Below are 16,032 nucleotides of genomic sequence, written 5' to 3'. Positions count from 1 at the left end.
ATTGGTTAAGCTGTCATGCAGTTTGTTTGATGGTAATCTCTGGTTTTACTTTTAAAGGTAAAGTCACAACCGGTGGTAGACAAATGCAGGCACTTGGTTTGGTAATGTTTTTCTTGTTTTCCCATGTTGTATTTTATTGATTAATTGGTTGAACTCTCAGAAATGTATGTTCATAGCAAGACATATATATGATATGTTTCTCATAGATATGCAGTTCTATATGTTGGACTTGGATATGTTTTGAATTCCAATCACATGATTCACAAATTAATTGGGTCTTTATAAGATGGCACTTTTGCCTGAGGTAGTAGAATTCTCTTCCCGTGGAATACTTTCAATTGATATCATACTTTGTACACTGCATTTAGAGGACTAGTGTGAACGTGTATATACCAATGATTCACTGCACATCTCAAGCCATATGAGATAACATCACAGCTCATAGTTAGGGAGAAATTGTTCTCCACACTTCTTCTCACCCATTTCTAAACTCGATTTATTTTACTTAAAAGCATAATATTTCTAATCTCGATTTATTTTCCTTAAAAGCATAATATTAAGATTAACAGCTGGCTTGCTATTGTATAAACTTGATTTATTTTACTTAAAAGCATAATATTAGCACTGACAGCTGGCTTGCTGTTAGTGCACAACTATTCCTTGACTTGACTATGCAGGATCTAATTTTCATAATATTAGCCCTTGCAGCTGCTCATATTTTGTTAAGTTTTTCTTTGCTCCTTTTCTCACATGGTTAGATATTTCTTGTGCAGCTTTACACACCTTGCTTGACTTGAAATTAGAATGTACTTATTTATCATTTAGCATCATAAATTAACATCCTCACCCAACTAAATGTTGATGTTAGGCCTGAAATCATTGAAGTTTGTTAGTAATGAATGCTACATAAAAACTAGAAGAGAAAGCACCACTACATAGAAAAAAAAGATAAAAAAAGATTAAAAAAACAATAATAAGAAATTCTATTATTTGCAGATCTACTGTAACTCAGTATAGTCCCAATGTAGCTTGTCAGATGTGGATGAAGAATAAAGCCACATAAAACTTCCATTATGGTTTCCAATTATTAAACCGATTGGTATTAGAACATGACAACAAACACTACAGTATTATTTTCCTGCCAGAAATACATTTTTTATTGAACATGGTCTATGCCATTGTGGTTGTTTTTCACATAAACAAATCATTAAAACAGGCATCTACAGGATGCAAAAAGAAAAACAATTACCTAAAATAACTAATAAAAGTTCAGAGATGAGGACTTGAATCTTTTACTGGCATGGCATGGACAATGATGTCAGAAACTCCCCCCCCCCCCCAATTGGGCTACGTTGTTGAATACAAAATGATCGAGCAAATGCTCTAATGCTTTTTCGGAAGAATGAATTCCATGCTGCAGAATTGGAATTGGAGGAAGATTGCTTCACAATCTGAATTAGCGGGATCCACTATTTCAATTCTGAAGCATGGTTTCCGTGCTGCCAAACACCGCAGAATACAACATTTCGATTTTGGATTGGACATGACGTGTATTTCAGTTACATGATGATGTGATATTATTTCTTTGTTCCTTTGACATTTATTTTCATTAACGCTACAGAATTAGTATACTTAAACAAAATTTTTTTTTTTCATAATTGGAAATATACTTAAAACATTGTAATATATTATTATATTTACTTTCTTTATAGGTAGTGTATTTCCATGCGATATGAGTTGCAGAATTGGGACTGTTCTTTTAACAGATCTTTTAACTAAATTTCTGCAGGTGTGGATCATATGACCATAATCTTTATGCTCTTGATTATAGAAATCACTGCTGTGTTTATAAGCTTCCATGTGGCGGAAGCATATATGGATCAACTGCAATTGATGAGGTGCATTCTGGGAAACCATAATTGTTGAATTTACTTAACCATTAGGCAACATGACTCTTGCTTCAGCGCACAGATTGTTTAATATGGTTTTGATGTTGTTTGATACCTTGTTAATCTTTGGAACTTTTGCAAATGTTTTCCCATTCCTAATGAGTAATGTTTTAAGCATCAATATTTGGATAAATTCCCACTTTCTTATGTGGACTGCATTAGAGGTCAAGCATTCCATTTTTATATTGTCACACAAAGTTCGCAAAATTCATGAAACACCATGAAATGTGAATTTTTTTTTATATGGAACTAAACAATATAGATTGTTTTAGTGACTTTTTAGCTGATGCAGCTGTAATCATGGCATAAGTTGTGTTTTCCAATACGTTTGAGTTATATTGGCAACGAAGCCATCGGACTTGATTTTAGAAGATTTCAGGGGTATCTTAAATCACTCTCAAACAGACCGACTTTAACTTCTCCGTAGTAGTAAGTACTCGTAGGAGGAGATGAGTGTTGTATGAAGAACATCACAGTATAAGATCACAGTGAATGGAAGAGAGGCAACTGTATTATTAATTGGTGTTGCCTCTGCAAACGAGATGGTGAGTCAGTGGATCATCTCCTCCTGCATTGCCCTGTGGCGTACGACTGTTTGGACCTTATATTCGGCTTATTTGGTATGCTTTGGGTAATGCCCTGATCTTCTAAGGGTCCGATTAATGCATGGAGGGGATGTCGTGTGAGAAGTAGTGTACGTGTGAGGACAGTTCCACATTGCGTTTGGAAGGAGAGGAATAGCAGAATGTTCGAAGGGAAGGAGTCGTCCATGGCGATGCTGAAACTTCATATTATTCGCTCTATTTTTAGTTATGTGAAGAGGAGTTCTAACTCTCTTTGGGTCCTTAGATCCCGGTTCCACTTTTGTATAAGGGACGCATTCCCCTTTTGAACGCCTTTTAATCAATTATTACTTATCAAAAAAATAAGATCACAGTTCATGTCTTTAGTATTATACTAGAGTCCCAAAATAACTAGCAATGATAGACAAGAATATCGGAGCAGGGTACTGAAGCTACTTAAGGTGAACTATTCACAATAGTTAGCTTACTCCTAGAAGAACCATACTAACAATATATTGAGAGCATGGCCTTTGTCAGGGGGGATGGGCTTAAGCCAATCAGGGAGTTACCTATGGAGGTGTCCAACCTTTGTGATTGAAGATCCCATGAAGGTGGTTCAATAGATAGAAACAATCCACATTGCGTGACTCATCTCAAAGATAAGATGGCTGCATGCTCATGTCCCTGTCTAGAAGATGGTGTGATGAACTGTGCAAATGGACATATAGTGTAGTTGATTTTACAGTAGTTTATTCAACAACCTCTAAGTATGCGGAGGTAAGCCGTGTACTTCTGACCCTTGCAGTAGCGGTAGACTCGTGCACTTGGCTATCCTTTTTTTTTTTTTAAAAAAAATTATTTTTAACTTAGCATTCTTGAGTTATAGGGTTTGCATAGCACTGTTCTTTTCGAATATCGTGATTTTTTTTTTTATTATAGTCAGACTCAATTTCATCAATAAATGTCTGGCGTTACAGGTGCCATAGTTGGATAAGTCCACTAGTTGAAATGGCATATGCATCCACAGCCTTCTTGTGCATATGTTTATGCGTACTATACCTATATATCTATAAAAATAATAATCTTGTATAGCTGCTCCACATAAGAATTTTTTAGTTTTATCTCCCTTTTAAGTCATTAATGCAAATTTGCTTCAAACTAATGTAAAACTCTCAATTAATAGATGTTACTGATTAATTGTAAATGTCATTTATTTTCCTGTTCCCTATACAAAAGAAAAGAAAGGGAGTGATGGGGTAAGGACTGGAACCCTAGGCTCTGATTTAGAGTTGCATATGGTCTGTGATCTATACCGGGGGGTGAATAGGTCTTGGTTGTTTCATTACTTAATTTTAAAAGCAAAATTTCAAATTAAAATTAAGTAATAAAATTCAATATGTCCAGTCGTCCATCATGTTAATCAATCATACCATCAAAACAATAATTAATAAAAGCAGTAGTAGAAAACATAAATGAGGGCTCAAAGTTTTTTTATGTGAAAAACCCTTACAGGAAAAACCACGGGACCTTGTCTAGGCAAACCAAATCCATTATGTGTACAAGTGAATAGCGCCCAAACCTTACAACTTGTAGTTACCTCTTGATACCTACTGATCCACCATACTTTCGGTTCGAGTCTCCAGGCACACAGTCTGCTCGTTAACAGATCTACTCCTCACGCACACTTTTTCTACAACCAGTGATTTGGTTCCCAATGACCAGTCCAATCCTTTGTGGTTTGATTGAATAATTGTTAGTGTTGAACTTGTTCAAATCAGCTCCACCACCACCAATCTAATGCAATTGATAAATGCTAAGGGAAAAATATGAATGCACTCAATTTTGCTCAAAAGCTCTAAAAAAATCTGTGTATATTGTGTGTCTAGGATTTACCCTATGATACTGTATTTATAGATAAATTAGTGTTGTAAAGAGAATAGGATTTTTAGTATTTAAAGCTGAAAAGGGTACTTTTTTCTCGAGCAGCTTGATCTATCGTGAGACATGTCGATTGATTGACATGACTCCAATAGCTCCTGTTCAATTGAAGTACTTAGTTCTGTACTTGAAATTTTTTCAGAAAAAGTAGTTATTAGAATATTGTATATGTACTTTAATTAGGATTTTTCAAATCAAATCATGCAATTCCTAATATATGGATGCATGGACCCTAATTTTGGTGTGTGCATAGAAATATTGATTTACATTTATACCCTTGGTATAGAAGATTACCGTTTTACCCTTCAATGAAGGTTGAATTACATCTTCAACCAAACCAAGAGGTAACTAACAGACCCTAACTTGTAAGAATTCTAAACTAAAAGTAAAAACAAAATTACATAATCTAGTTTTGATTCACGAAATATGTCAATGTAATTCCTATAAACCTATCAGCAAGAAAATTGAAGAACTTACTATGCCCATTTGTTTAGTTTCTATTGTTTCATAACTGATGACATTTCAATGTAGGTTAACAACACACTTTATGTGGCATCAACTAGTGGCCGTGTTACAGCAGTATCAATAAAGGTATAAAATTTCAATTTTATTTCTTCCCACATCAAAGTCATTGTTTGTAAAATGAATATCACTATTACAAGATTTAGAATGGAACATGTACTTTTTGGCTTAACAAACTCACAGGCTGACTGGAAAATGGTTTGAAGGTTGAGTGATAAGAGGAAAATTTAATTAATAATGTGATTCGAATGGGAAAGTTCCATTTCTTAACAATATGGTCCAGATGCAAATGGTTGAGTTGAGAGAGAGAGAGATTGTAAGTCACTTTTCTTCTTATTAGCCTATTTTTCTTAATACAGGCTTTGCCTTTCAGTACATTGTGGCTGCATGAGTTGGGAGTGCCAGTTTTCGGGTCTCTCTCCATCAATCCTCATAATGGAAACGGTATTAATATCATTCTTTATGATCTATAGAGGAGTCTGTGTCAGAATTGTTCTGTAATCTTTTAACATCTGTAAAAAGCAAAGTGATAGAGATCATCGTGCTTTTGGTTTTAGAAGTACTTCTCCCACATGAGTCAATAGAAAACCTGTTACGAAAATTTCTGTTAGAATTATTCCATACCTATATTATTTGTTGCAATGAACATCAAATATTTTGGTTTTTTTTTTGTGTGTGAGCATGCATTTGTGCACTTGTGTTTTAGATTTAATTGTATATCATCAATTTATTAGCTTGGTTTTGCAGTTATTTGTTGCTTGGTGGATGGGCATGTTGTTGCACTAGATTCGAGTGGATCCATTATTTGGAGGGTAAGATGCATTAGTTTTGCGTAGTTCTATATTTGGATGACTTTGTTTACTTAAATTTCTGTACTTGAGAACTAATAAACGGGGTTAACTTTAATATAGAAGCAGATTGTAGATTCATGAAGCATGTGGTGGAATTACCTGACCTAAAATGCTTCTGTTCACGTTGGGATGTGAAATGTACGGTCCTTGTTCGGATGACAAAGCAGCATCAAACATTGACCTTGAGTCTTTGACCCAACTCAACTCAGTGATAGTAAACGTGTTAAAGATAACTTTTGTTTTATTTTTGAATAAAATGGCAATGGAAAGCAACTATTTTCTGCATGGGCAAATCAATGCCCTGCACTTGCTATCGACATAATGATGGTTGCAATACAATTTGATAGGCGCAAACCAGTAGATTCACCATGCCAAAGCAGCTGAATCAAGTATCTGAAATCATGACATGTACAAAATATTTTTGAAGGGTCTGATTGGAAAATGGCAGGAAACTTTAAAAATAATAAACTTTACTTAGATGGGGGAAAGATCTTTCTGAAGTGTAGAATTCCATTATTTGTCCAATCTGGTTTATACATTCATAAGAGTTCTGTATCATTCGTATAAAGAAACAAATGTAGTCTTCTCTTCTAATCTCATGTTGTTAGTGTTGTGCTGACCCCTTGGTGTGTATGTCTAACATGTTCTGTTACTGGCGTGACACTAATACTCTCATCTTTTTTATTTCTTTATTTTTTTTCCCAGGGGAAAACTGGTGGGCCAATATTTGCTGGACCATCCATATCTCATACCCTACCTTCTCAGGTAAGTTTTCCTTCAGGAATCCATGGCACCTTTCAGTTACTTAATACTCCATTACAACCAGGGCTCTTCTTTCCTTTACTTAATTTATATCTTTGTCAATATTTTCATTATACGTATAAGTTATTTAAATAGTAATCTTGGAAATTTGTCACAAAGCAACTTAAATCACTATTTCTGAAAAAGGTGGGGAGTCAGTGCTTCATACTTGTGGTTATTTTGTTGTGGTTGCATTTGATGCTTCCAAATCCAAGAAAAAGAAATTACATTTAATTATGTTTGCATCACCAAAAATTCATATCTGATCACAAATCCTATAATTGTCTTTTTCCCATCTTCTGTGAACTAAGTTGCTTTTATCACTTGAGAATAATTGAGATTCTTTTTCCTCACAAGGCCTTTATTGTAAATGCTTTTTTCAGCAACTGCAAGGCGTAGATGCTTTAATATGGGAGAACAACCCAGCACAATATTTCACAGTATGCCCAATAACAGACAACCATCTTAGCAGCCCAAAACTAGCATATTCCTGTAACAAAGAGATTTATCTTATATAAAATAGAAGTCCCTTGATCAATTCTCCCACCCCAACCTCCAATGAGATACAGCCAATAGGGAGGATTAACCTAATTTGATAAACAAATTGCTATCAAAGGTATATTTAGAGACTCTTTGCACAATTTTTCTTTATTTTTTCTAAGCCCGCAAGGTTTGTTTTTGGCATTAACGCTGCGGTTTAAGCTCTCTAAGAAGGCCTAGGAGAAGCCTCAGCCTTTGGTATTTGTCATTGTTAGGCTGATGGCGGTCCAGTAGTTATAGGAGGCGGGGGGGGACTTCTCAGCTTCTCTGGCCCTTGGCTTTACGGTCACACAGAGAGATTTTGGATACTGAGGGATCAGGATCGGAACCCCAGGCTCCGAGTAAGAGTAAGCTTTGCTTAACTCGAAATTTTAGCTGCCTTTGATTTTAAACAAAAGCAACATAAATTCAAAACTTAACTAACTAGAAGGCAAGTAAATCAATTCATTCATCTTGACCATAGGCAAATAAAAACATGAAATAAAGCAAGCAAGCACAAGATGAACACAAACTTTTTTGTGGAAACCTCGAGAGGAAAAACCACGGACCCAGTCTGTGCAGATCAAATATCTTATGAGAGGGGTTATAACTTGGCTAACTAGGTTACCAAATTTAAAAGTTAAGAAATCCCCTGGTTACCTCTTGACACAAACTTACACCAAACTCTCCACTCGTGTCTTCAGACTGCTGCTCCTTCAACAGATTTGGTCATTAAGCTGCCCGCCTTTCCTTAAGCACATTGATCTCTATGGCTAGTTGCCCATTCTTTGTGTTCAGTATGTGATTATGTGTGGTTGAACTTTGATGTCGGTTACCCCGTTAGAAGAAGAAATTAACTGATCGATATCTCAAGGCATACTCTCACCATCTAGTGCAATGATGATGTATAAGAACAAATCTAGTTGAGAAAGGATGTGTTATGTATGCTCTATGTCTGCTTAGAGATAGTTAAATGTAGCTTGCATAGGTTTGTTGAACACATTCATGGTTAAACAGTCTCACTCGAAGTGCTTACCAAAGTCCACACATATGGCCCTTGTTTATGTTTCTATCACCATGGTAATGTAAAACTATGCATTTGAAAAATAAGATTACCCAAGATGTGAAAATTTCTAGTTGTGAGCCAGATAATTTTGGGCGAATTACACTCACTCCCTAAAGTTAGGTCTAATTACACATTGTGGTCGAAAATGGGCCTAATAACACTGTGTACCCCTCAGGTTAGGTGTGTGTGCTCAACGGACCCTCCCATTAACCAGCCGTTAAAACCATAATTTTTTTTTAATGTAGTGACAGATTTTCCCTTCCCCTTATTGAAAAGACGTTAGTAGCCTTCTTAGTTAAAAAATTTACCAATGTTACCCAAATTTGCTTGACACCACCTCCTCCTTACCCTTCCCGTGACTATACCTCAATCTTTCAGAAATAATCTGTTCTTCCATGTACAGATACATTATACATATAATGCATCATTATATATATATATATATATATATATATATTTAATACTTCCTCTGTCCCATATTAGTAGTCCATTTTTCTCTTTTTATATGTCCCAAATTAGTTGTCCTCTTTGAAAAGTCAAGCAAATAAATTCTATATTTCCATCATTGTCCTTTATCTTTTTTAAAAATTTCAAACTTTGTAATTATATATATTTAAATTAGAAGGGACAAATTAGTAATTTTAAAAGGGGACAATGTATTAAATGCATGTCCCCTTAAAAACTCCCATTTCTAAAAATGGACTTTTAATGTGGGACGGAGGGAGTATTATAAGCATGAGTCATAGTACCTCAAAAAGTATTTATAATTGGAACAATATATATATATATATATATATATATATATATATATATATATATATCGCAAGAAACAACAGCTGATATTTTTTGGGTAATGCTAGGGGTAGAGGAAGACCAAAGTTAAGATGGTTTGGACACGTGCAAAGAAGACCTTTAATACTAGGGGAAGAGGAAGACCAAAGTTAACATGGGTTGAGTTGGTAAAGAAATATGTGATAGCATGTGGATTGGCTGAGGCTATGGCCTTAAACAGTGTGGAGTAGAAACATAGGATTCATGTAGCCAATCCCAAGTAATGGGGAAATGGCTTGGTGGTGGTTGTATTTTTAGGTGTTTTCAAGATTAAAGTTACTGATATGAACTAATTTAAACCCCCCCCCCCCCCCCCCCCCCCCCCCCCCCCCCCAAGAAAAAAAAAAAGAAGAAAAAAAAAAAAGATTAAAGTTCCTGATGACTTCTGAACCCAACAAATATTTGCGGACCGTAAATTGACGTATCGAAACAAAATCAGCCAACATATGGATGGAGACAGCGAAATGCTCTCTCATATGTAGCTATATATCTGTGAAGTAAAAGCAGCATATTGGAGAAGAAGAGCATTGATGTGTGTGTGTGTGTGTGAGAGAGAGAGGTGGTGGAGGTGGATGGGTGGAGAGAGGGGGAGCCATGCGGGTGAGAGAGAGGGTGGACCAATTATTGCAGGGGCATTTTGGTTAAATCCAGTATAAAATAAGGGGAAAAAAATGACATTAATACATTTTTTTTTTAACACCGTGAGCTCACTAACGTCAATAAGGGAGGTAAGTGTAACTAAGGCCTATTTTGATTTTTGATCACCATGTGTAATTAGGCCTAACTTTTGGGGTGTGAGTGTTATTTAACCATAATTTGTTCATTTTTGCTATATGCTCTAGAGGGAATATATTGATTATGAAACTTAATGCAAAGAAGAAGCACAAGTGATGTGAAAACAAACACTCAGCATGAAAAAAAATATATACTTAAAAACATTTTTGAGATAACTAATTTGGTAGACCTGTATTACTAACACCCAAATAAAGCATGTAGGTATTGATATCAGTAAAACCTTAACCCAAATTACTGCCACCTCACAAACATATTAACATCATCTGTATTATACCCCCCAAGATGTAAAATATCAGTAAAGTATTGCAAAGATCTTATTTCTGTAATACAAGTTTATTATGCCCTACAAATCAATATGCACAAATCTCTATCATCGTGCAATAAAAACTTAGGATGCAATATTCTGATGGAGGTTCTAAAGATTTTTTTTTTTTTGGTTTTATTCCTTTGCAGGTGCTCATCTGTTCCAGAGATGGAAGCGTTTATTCGTTTGATTTGGTAAAGATCTATTATTCATCATTTATGTACATTTGCAGTCTTCTTTTTTCTCTCTGAGTTAGGGATCAACTGTCTTTGGTACATGGTTCCACTAGTTTTGTTCTTTTGAAATAACTAATTAAACATTTTAGAATCCAAATGATGTTAGAATCATGGAAAAGCATTTGATCCATGTTAATATGATATTTTGTTGAATTATCATCACAGAAACTGGTATATTTTTCAATGCAACATGATAATATAATTTTTAATTATTGAAGTCAGTATAGAGGAGGGCGAGCCTTGGTGCAACGGATGAAACTGATGATAAAAGATTGAATTTGATTGTTGTGGTATTGGACTGTTTGCTTCTTGTTGTAGGCTCTCTATTTATAGTATTTCAAGCCAACTTCGCCCTCCTTCTTCGTAGCCACAAAATTTCTTTTTTTCTTTGATACTCTTCCCATTTGAATTCAATTTGAGTCAAACCATTAGAAGTTGAATGGGTCTTGGGCTTGCCATATGTCTTCCCTTTTCACCCAACAATTGGACTCCTTCCTTTAGGACTTGGTTGGGTTTGAAAAGGGAAGACACATTTCATGCTGAAGAGTTAAGACCCATTCAACTTCTGATGGTTTGACTCAAATGGGAAGAGAATCAAGTTTGAAAATAGATTTCATGGCTAAGAAGTAGGAGGGAGAAGTTGGCTTGAGATACTATAAATAGAGAGCCTACAACAATAAGCAAACGGTCCAACAACAATCAAATTTAATCTTTGTTACACAATGTCAATTTATCCGTTAATTTTATTCAACCCTAATCTCTGATGATTATTTTCCTTTTATTATCAGTTTAGTCTCCAATGGCTATTTCCTTTTTCATTATTTAATTTCCACATCACTTTATTTACAAGCAATATACTTTTATGTAGCCCATTTATTTGCATCATGCATTCTTTATTAATTTATTCGCATTGCAATTCTTTCATCTTTTTTAAAAGTGCTTGTATCCAAGGCAGTGAGAACCCTTTCTATTAGTTTTCTATTCCCACTTTTATAAACGCCTGATTTTCTCTTAAAAGGGATTGTGTTCGACGTTTCTCTCGAGTTTGCAACAAACTCTGGCACACTTGCACCCCACAACATATTAATTGATCGTACTGATTATAAGCAAACAATATATATGTGTGTGTATTTGTTAGAGAACATTTTAAAACATATATAATATTGAGGCGAGAAATTAAGAATGAACAACACAAAAATATAAAATGGTTCGGCCACTACGGCCTACATCCATGGCACGCAAACCCCAAAGGAATACATATCTTTCATTATATTCTCTCTTAATTTTGTTTACAATGACAACCTCTATTTTTAGGTGAAAGAATACAAACATGTGGTAAATATGAAAAATATATTGATGGAGGACTCCTAAAATCAATTCCATTAGTCACTCCTATAAATATTCTACAAAGGCTTAAATAGCTCCTGTGATTATATTTTCTAACAAGGGAAGTTCGAGACTTATAGTTTTGTTAGAGCCAGGTTTTGTTGTATCTAGATGGGTCAATGAGAGCAGAGTTTCTATTCAAAATAGGATTACCTTGTTTTCTACTTTTAGGGATCACTTTACCACCATTGATCTCTTTGTTGGTGGTTAGGTTTCTTTTTGGTCAGTTATTTTCTATGGTCTGTGGATGATTCCTTGTAAGACTACTTTTCCCTAGTTTGCAGTTACATTAAGGCTCAGTGTGTCCGACAATCTGAGATGCCAGACACGTATAATTCATTGTCTATCTAAGACACTGAGAATAAAATAGTAATAATGTACATATGTTTTGACATTCTGACAGAAGTATACTCTTCAAATGTTTTCTGAGGTACCTTACCAAAAAAATATTTTCTGGGGAACTCTAAATTCTTTTTTTCCGAGATGGGGAAACTCTAAATATTTAATGACTTTGATTGCACATATATGATTCCATTTTATATTTAGGAAAATGGGGATCTACTCTGGCAGCACAGTGTTGGAGACCCAATCACTTCATCCGCTTATGTTGATGAGAACTTGCAGTTCGCATCTGATCTCTCCCATCTGTCAGACAGGTAAGGAAATACCCTACAATGATTCTATAACCTAGAACAATCAGTATGTGAGACATCTTTCTTTATTTTCCAGGTTAGTTTGTGTATCTGCCAGTTCTGGGAGCGTCTATTTGCTTCGAATCCATCCAGATGCCACTGGGGGGAGAAATCTTCCAAAGAAAGATGTGGTGCGGGAATTTGCTAGGTTGGACCTTGAAGGAGACATTTTCTCCTCTCCAGTGATGATTGGTGGCCGGATTTTTGTTGGTTGCAGGGACGATTATGTGCACTGCATAAGGGTAGAGGGCCTGACTTCAGTGGAAATATGAAGCCGTCAACAGCTTTCTAAGTCTCACATAAACGAAACAGTCAAATTCACATGGTTCAAGCAGAGAGACCAGAATTTCTCTTTTTCCGCTCCCTCAGTCTCTCTTCCTTGAAGATTTATTGCGGTGGTTTAGAATTATGGCAGCATCTTGTTTGGTACAAGTCTGAGAATCTATTTTTCATAGACCCTCAACCTTTGATCAAACAATGTTTACATGCAGTGAGGTGAAGGACTTTTCTTGAAGCTAAGAAATTAATGAGAAGAGTAGGTTAATATCACAGACAGGGATTCTTTTGAGAGGTGATATACTCCTTCCAACTGATTCCCTGTTAGTTCCTGTAGCATTGCTTATAAGGAATATTTAATTACATGGAAAATGCTAATCAGCTTATGCTGGATGGCAAGTGTCTTTGCAGGTGCTTCCGTGATTCTGTTGTTGTGCCTGATACTCTGATTCATGAGGCAAACTCACATCCATGGGAAATATATCAACAATCTATTTTCTGGCATAGCTAGAGTTGTCTGTTTGTCTGATAGCATCATTACCTTGTCAGCAAATTTGGTACCGAGAACATACGCAATGGCGATCAAGTTGGCTATATAGCACTAACGGAGAATAAAGAGATTTCCTATTGATTGCAGCTTTCTCCAGACCCCCGGGAAAAGATGGGGAAAAAATGGCTGAATGGTATGATCCCTACATCTGTGAAGATGTGTTAGGTGTTTCATTTTTATTGTCCCATTGAGGCCAAACCTAAACTCATGCTTGAGAGATGGCTGTCCGTACAGTGATCCCACGAGCAGGGTTGTCAAAGGTGCACCTAGGCTCCAGGCTCATACAGGCGCAACAATTGCGCCAGTTGTGTGCCCGCCTTTGACAACATTTGCGCCTTTAATATGGAATATGAATATACTTTAATAGTAATTTAATTTTTAATTGTGCGACTCGCTTCACTCAGGTGCGCACCTTGCCTTGCACCTAGGCTCCAAAGGACCTCTAGCGCCTTAGTGCGCCTCCTTTGATAACACTGCCCATGAGTGAGTTGAAGTTTCATGTTTCCGTAATCTACGGTTCGGGGAAGGAACTTAGAACACCATATGGAAATGCACCCGCTGTTCTACATCTTGATCAACAATGGTAATCACAATAAGAAAAGAAATATTAACTATAAAGGAGGGATAATGTTCAATGGCACAGTTGGGAGTGTATCTAATGTGGTGATGCGGATTTCAGGTCAGTACAAGGCAAGTCTCTGAAAGCCCTGAGTAGTGAACTTATTTCTGCAGCATCTCTATGTGCAATCTTTGGAAGAAAGGAAACAACAGAACCTTCCTAAATTCATATAAAGATGCTTCTACTGTTTAGGCTGAGATTACCCTAAATATGAGCAATAGGCTTATAAATCTGAGAAGAGTGAAGCTGGCTCAAAATTAAATGGGATATCACACTCTTTTTTCTACATAATTTGGCGTGGTTATGACGGTAGCTGATGATGATGTTTGTTTGCATCCTTTCTTTTGGCTGCTACATGTGCAAGGAGTGCCGCACTTCTCATGCTGAAGGATAATTTTAAAGCTTCTCAAACATTGAAAAAGTATATTGAGAAATAATCACAGTACCTATTAGGTATGATATAAAAATTACATCGATTTGGAGCTAAAATATCTGCATTGCAGTTTACTATTTCCGTTCTGCTAACTTCATTTATAAAGCAAATGATACTTTTTTAATTCTTGATTGTCTTATCATGTTTGTCAAATGATCTTGAGCATTTGTGCACTCAGTTTATTCTGCTTGCTACAGGTTTGAAAGTTTAGTAGCACAAGGTTTGGTTGCACTTGTCTTGGTGCTTCAGTCAATTTAACGAATCCCAACAACATGCTTCACAACAGGAACCATACTCTCATATTTTGGCAATGCAATGCAGAACTTGGAGGCACTTATTTAAACTAAACAAGTAGGGCTTTATGAAGCATTTGCGTGCAATGCTAAACCGACTGACTTGCTGGGAAGGTGTTCAGATATTGTCACCTTTTAATGATGGTTGTTTGTCTTTTAACCTCTCCATGCTTGTAAAATGATTGAAATTAGGAGAAACCGGGCATTATCTATGGCTAGCAGTTCAGGATTGTATCCCTGTTGTCGAATCAACTATGGAAATTGTGGTGACACCAACTGTGCAAGGTTCTTGCTGAAACGTTGCATAATTTACAGCCTGTAGTACAATAGCAGCTTGAGAGAGGTATATTGATGCAAAGATTGTAATATCACTTGTTGAACCAACTGCAAGTTTGCTGCAAAACTTGTATATACCTCGTTGAACGGTTGCCCACTTTTCCTTCCGAGAAAAGTGGTATTACATTGCTTCCCTCTGACCCTCATTTTAACAATCCTCTTTATTGATGCCTCAGAAATGTAACGATGGTGATTGATGATTTGCTTTCAAAAACCTTGCGCATTATTATTACCAGTGAAGAACAGTCTAATTGTTTAGAATCTATTACTGGATTGATTTTATTTTATTTATTTATTTATTTGGGTGCGATTAGATGGAACTTTGGCTGGCAAGGCTGTTCATAAATAGTTCAATGACGACAATAGAAGCCAGGACATGAGCTTGTTATATCTGTTAGCATCAAGTAAAAATTATTAGGCAGGGTTGTTGGGTTCAATATCCATTGTCAGTTCTGTAAATTACAGGTCATGTCAAATAAAGTTTCAGTTTTGTATAAAACTCGTAAGGCCAACCTGAAAAATGTTTAAGATTAGGACTGTAATTGTATCACGTTTGACCATTATTTATAAGGTAAACTCCTGTCATTTTCTCGCTCCCCCTGGGTTGTCATTTTATTTATTTATTTTTATTATTATTTTTTTTCCGGCAAAAACCCATATGTCAGAATTTGCTGTGAATTTACTTTTTTACCCTAATTATTATTTAAAATATTTTTTAAAAATGTCAAATGACTATTTTACCCCTATACTTGCCACCGCAATTTTTTTTTTGTTTGTCTTTTTCTTCCTTCAATCCTTCTCTCTTCAGTCGCCTGCCCCACCCCCAATCGCCTAGCACTTAACCGCCTACCACATTTGATGTTTCAAAGTCTTCTATATTTGTGAAATATTAAAATGCCATTTTGAATTGGGGTTGAAACTGTTTTCAGAGTCTTCTACATTTGTGTTTTGAGATTGGGTGTCGTACAGATGGGTCTGTTGCTTAACAGTTGCTGGTTCATCGATTGCTTTTCAATATAATATAGATATTTATTGTAAATGGGTTCGTTGCTAACTTGTTATGGGTGTTGCT

At 35.8% G+C, this 16,032-nt stretch overlaps 1 protein-coding gene across 7 annotated transcripts in view; it reads left to right on the top strand.

Moving 5' to 3' along the window:
- The window catches only part of LOC132276363 (putative acyl-activating enzyme 19), a 37,390-nt gene extending 22,165 nt beyond the window's left edge, over window positions 1-15,225 (top strand). For 2 of the 7 annotated variants that reach the window (XM_059777755.1, XM_059777760.1), the window contains exons 9-20: window positions 58-101; window positions 1,790-1,898; window positions 4,982-5,041; window positions 5,332-5,416; window positions 5,720-5,784; window positions 6,529-6,588; window positions 10,289-10,333; window positions 12,308-12,417; window positions 12,491-13,024; window positions 13,141-13,412; window positions 13,684-14,351; window positions 14,529-15,225. In XM_059777755.1, the coding sequence (XP_059633738.1) occupies window positions 58-101; window positions 1,790-1,898; window positions 4,982-5,041; window positions 5,332-5,416; window positions 5,720-5,784; window positions 6,529-6,588; window positions 10,289-10,333; window positions 12,308-12,417; window positions 12,491-12,725 (813 nt within the window). In that variant the 3' untranslated portion in view covers window positions 12,726-13,024; window positions 13,141-13,412; window positions 13,684-14,351; window positions 14,529-15,225. Of the gene's footprint in view, window positions 1-57; window positions 102-1,789; window positions 1,899-4,981; window positions 5,042-5,331; window positions 5,417-5,719; window positions 5,785-6,528; window positions 6,589-10,288; window positions 10,334-12,307; window positions 12,418-12,490; window positions 13,025-13,140; window positions 13,413-13,683; window positions 14,352-14,528 lie in introns of those variants that run through there. The other 5 variants (XM_059777757.1, XM_059777756.1, XM_059777758.1 and 2 more) reach the window with 5 other exon arrangements.
- Window positions 15,226-16,032: the final 807 nt, after the last annotated feature.

This window comes from Cornus florida, unplaced genomic scaffold (genome assembly GCF_030987335.1).
Source record: "Cornus florida cultivar Cherokee Brave unplaced genomic scaffold, ASM3098733v1 CherokeeBrave_3.0.0_Hap2_Chr10, whole genome shotgun sequence".
Classification (NCBI taxonomy): Eukaryota; Viridiplantae; Streptophyta; class Magnoliopsida; order Cornales; family Cornaceae; genus Cornus; species Cornus florida.
This window is presented reverse-complemented; position numbering and strand designations above follow the sequence as displayed.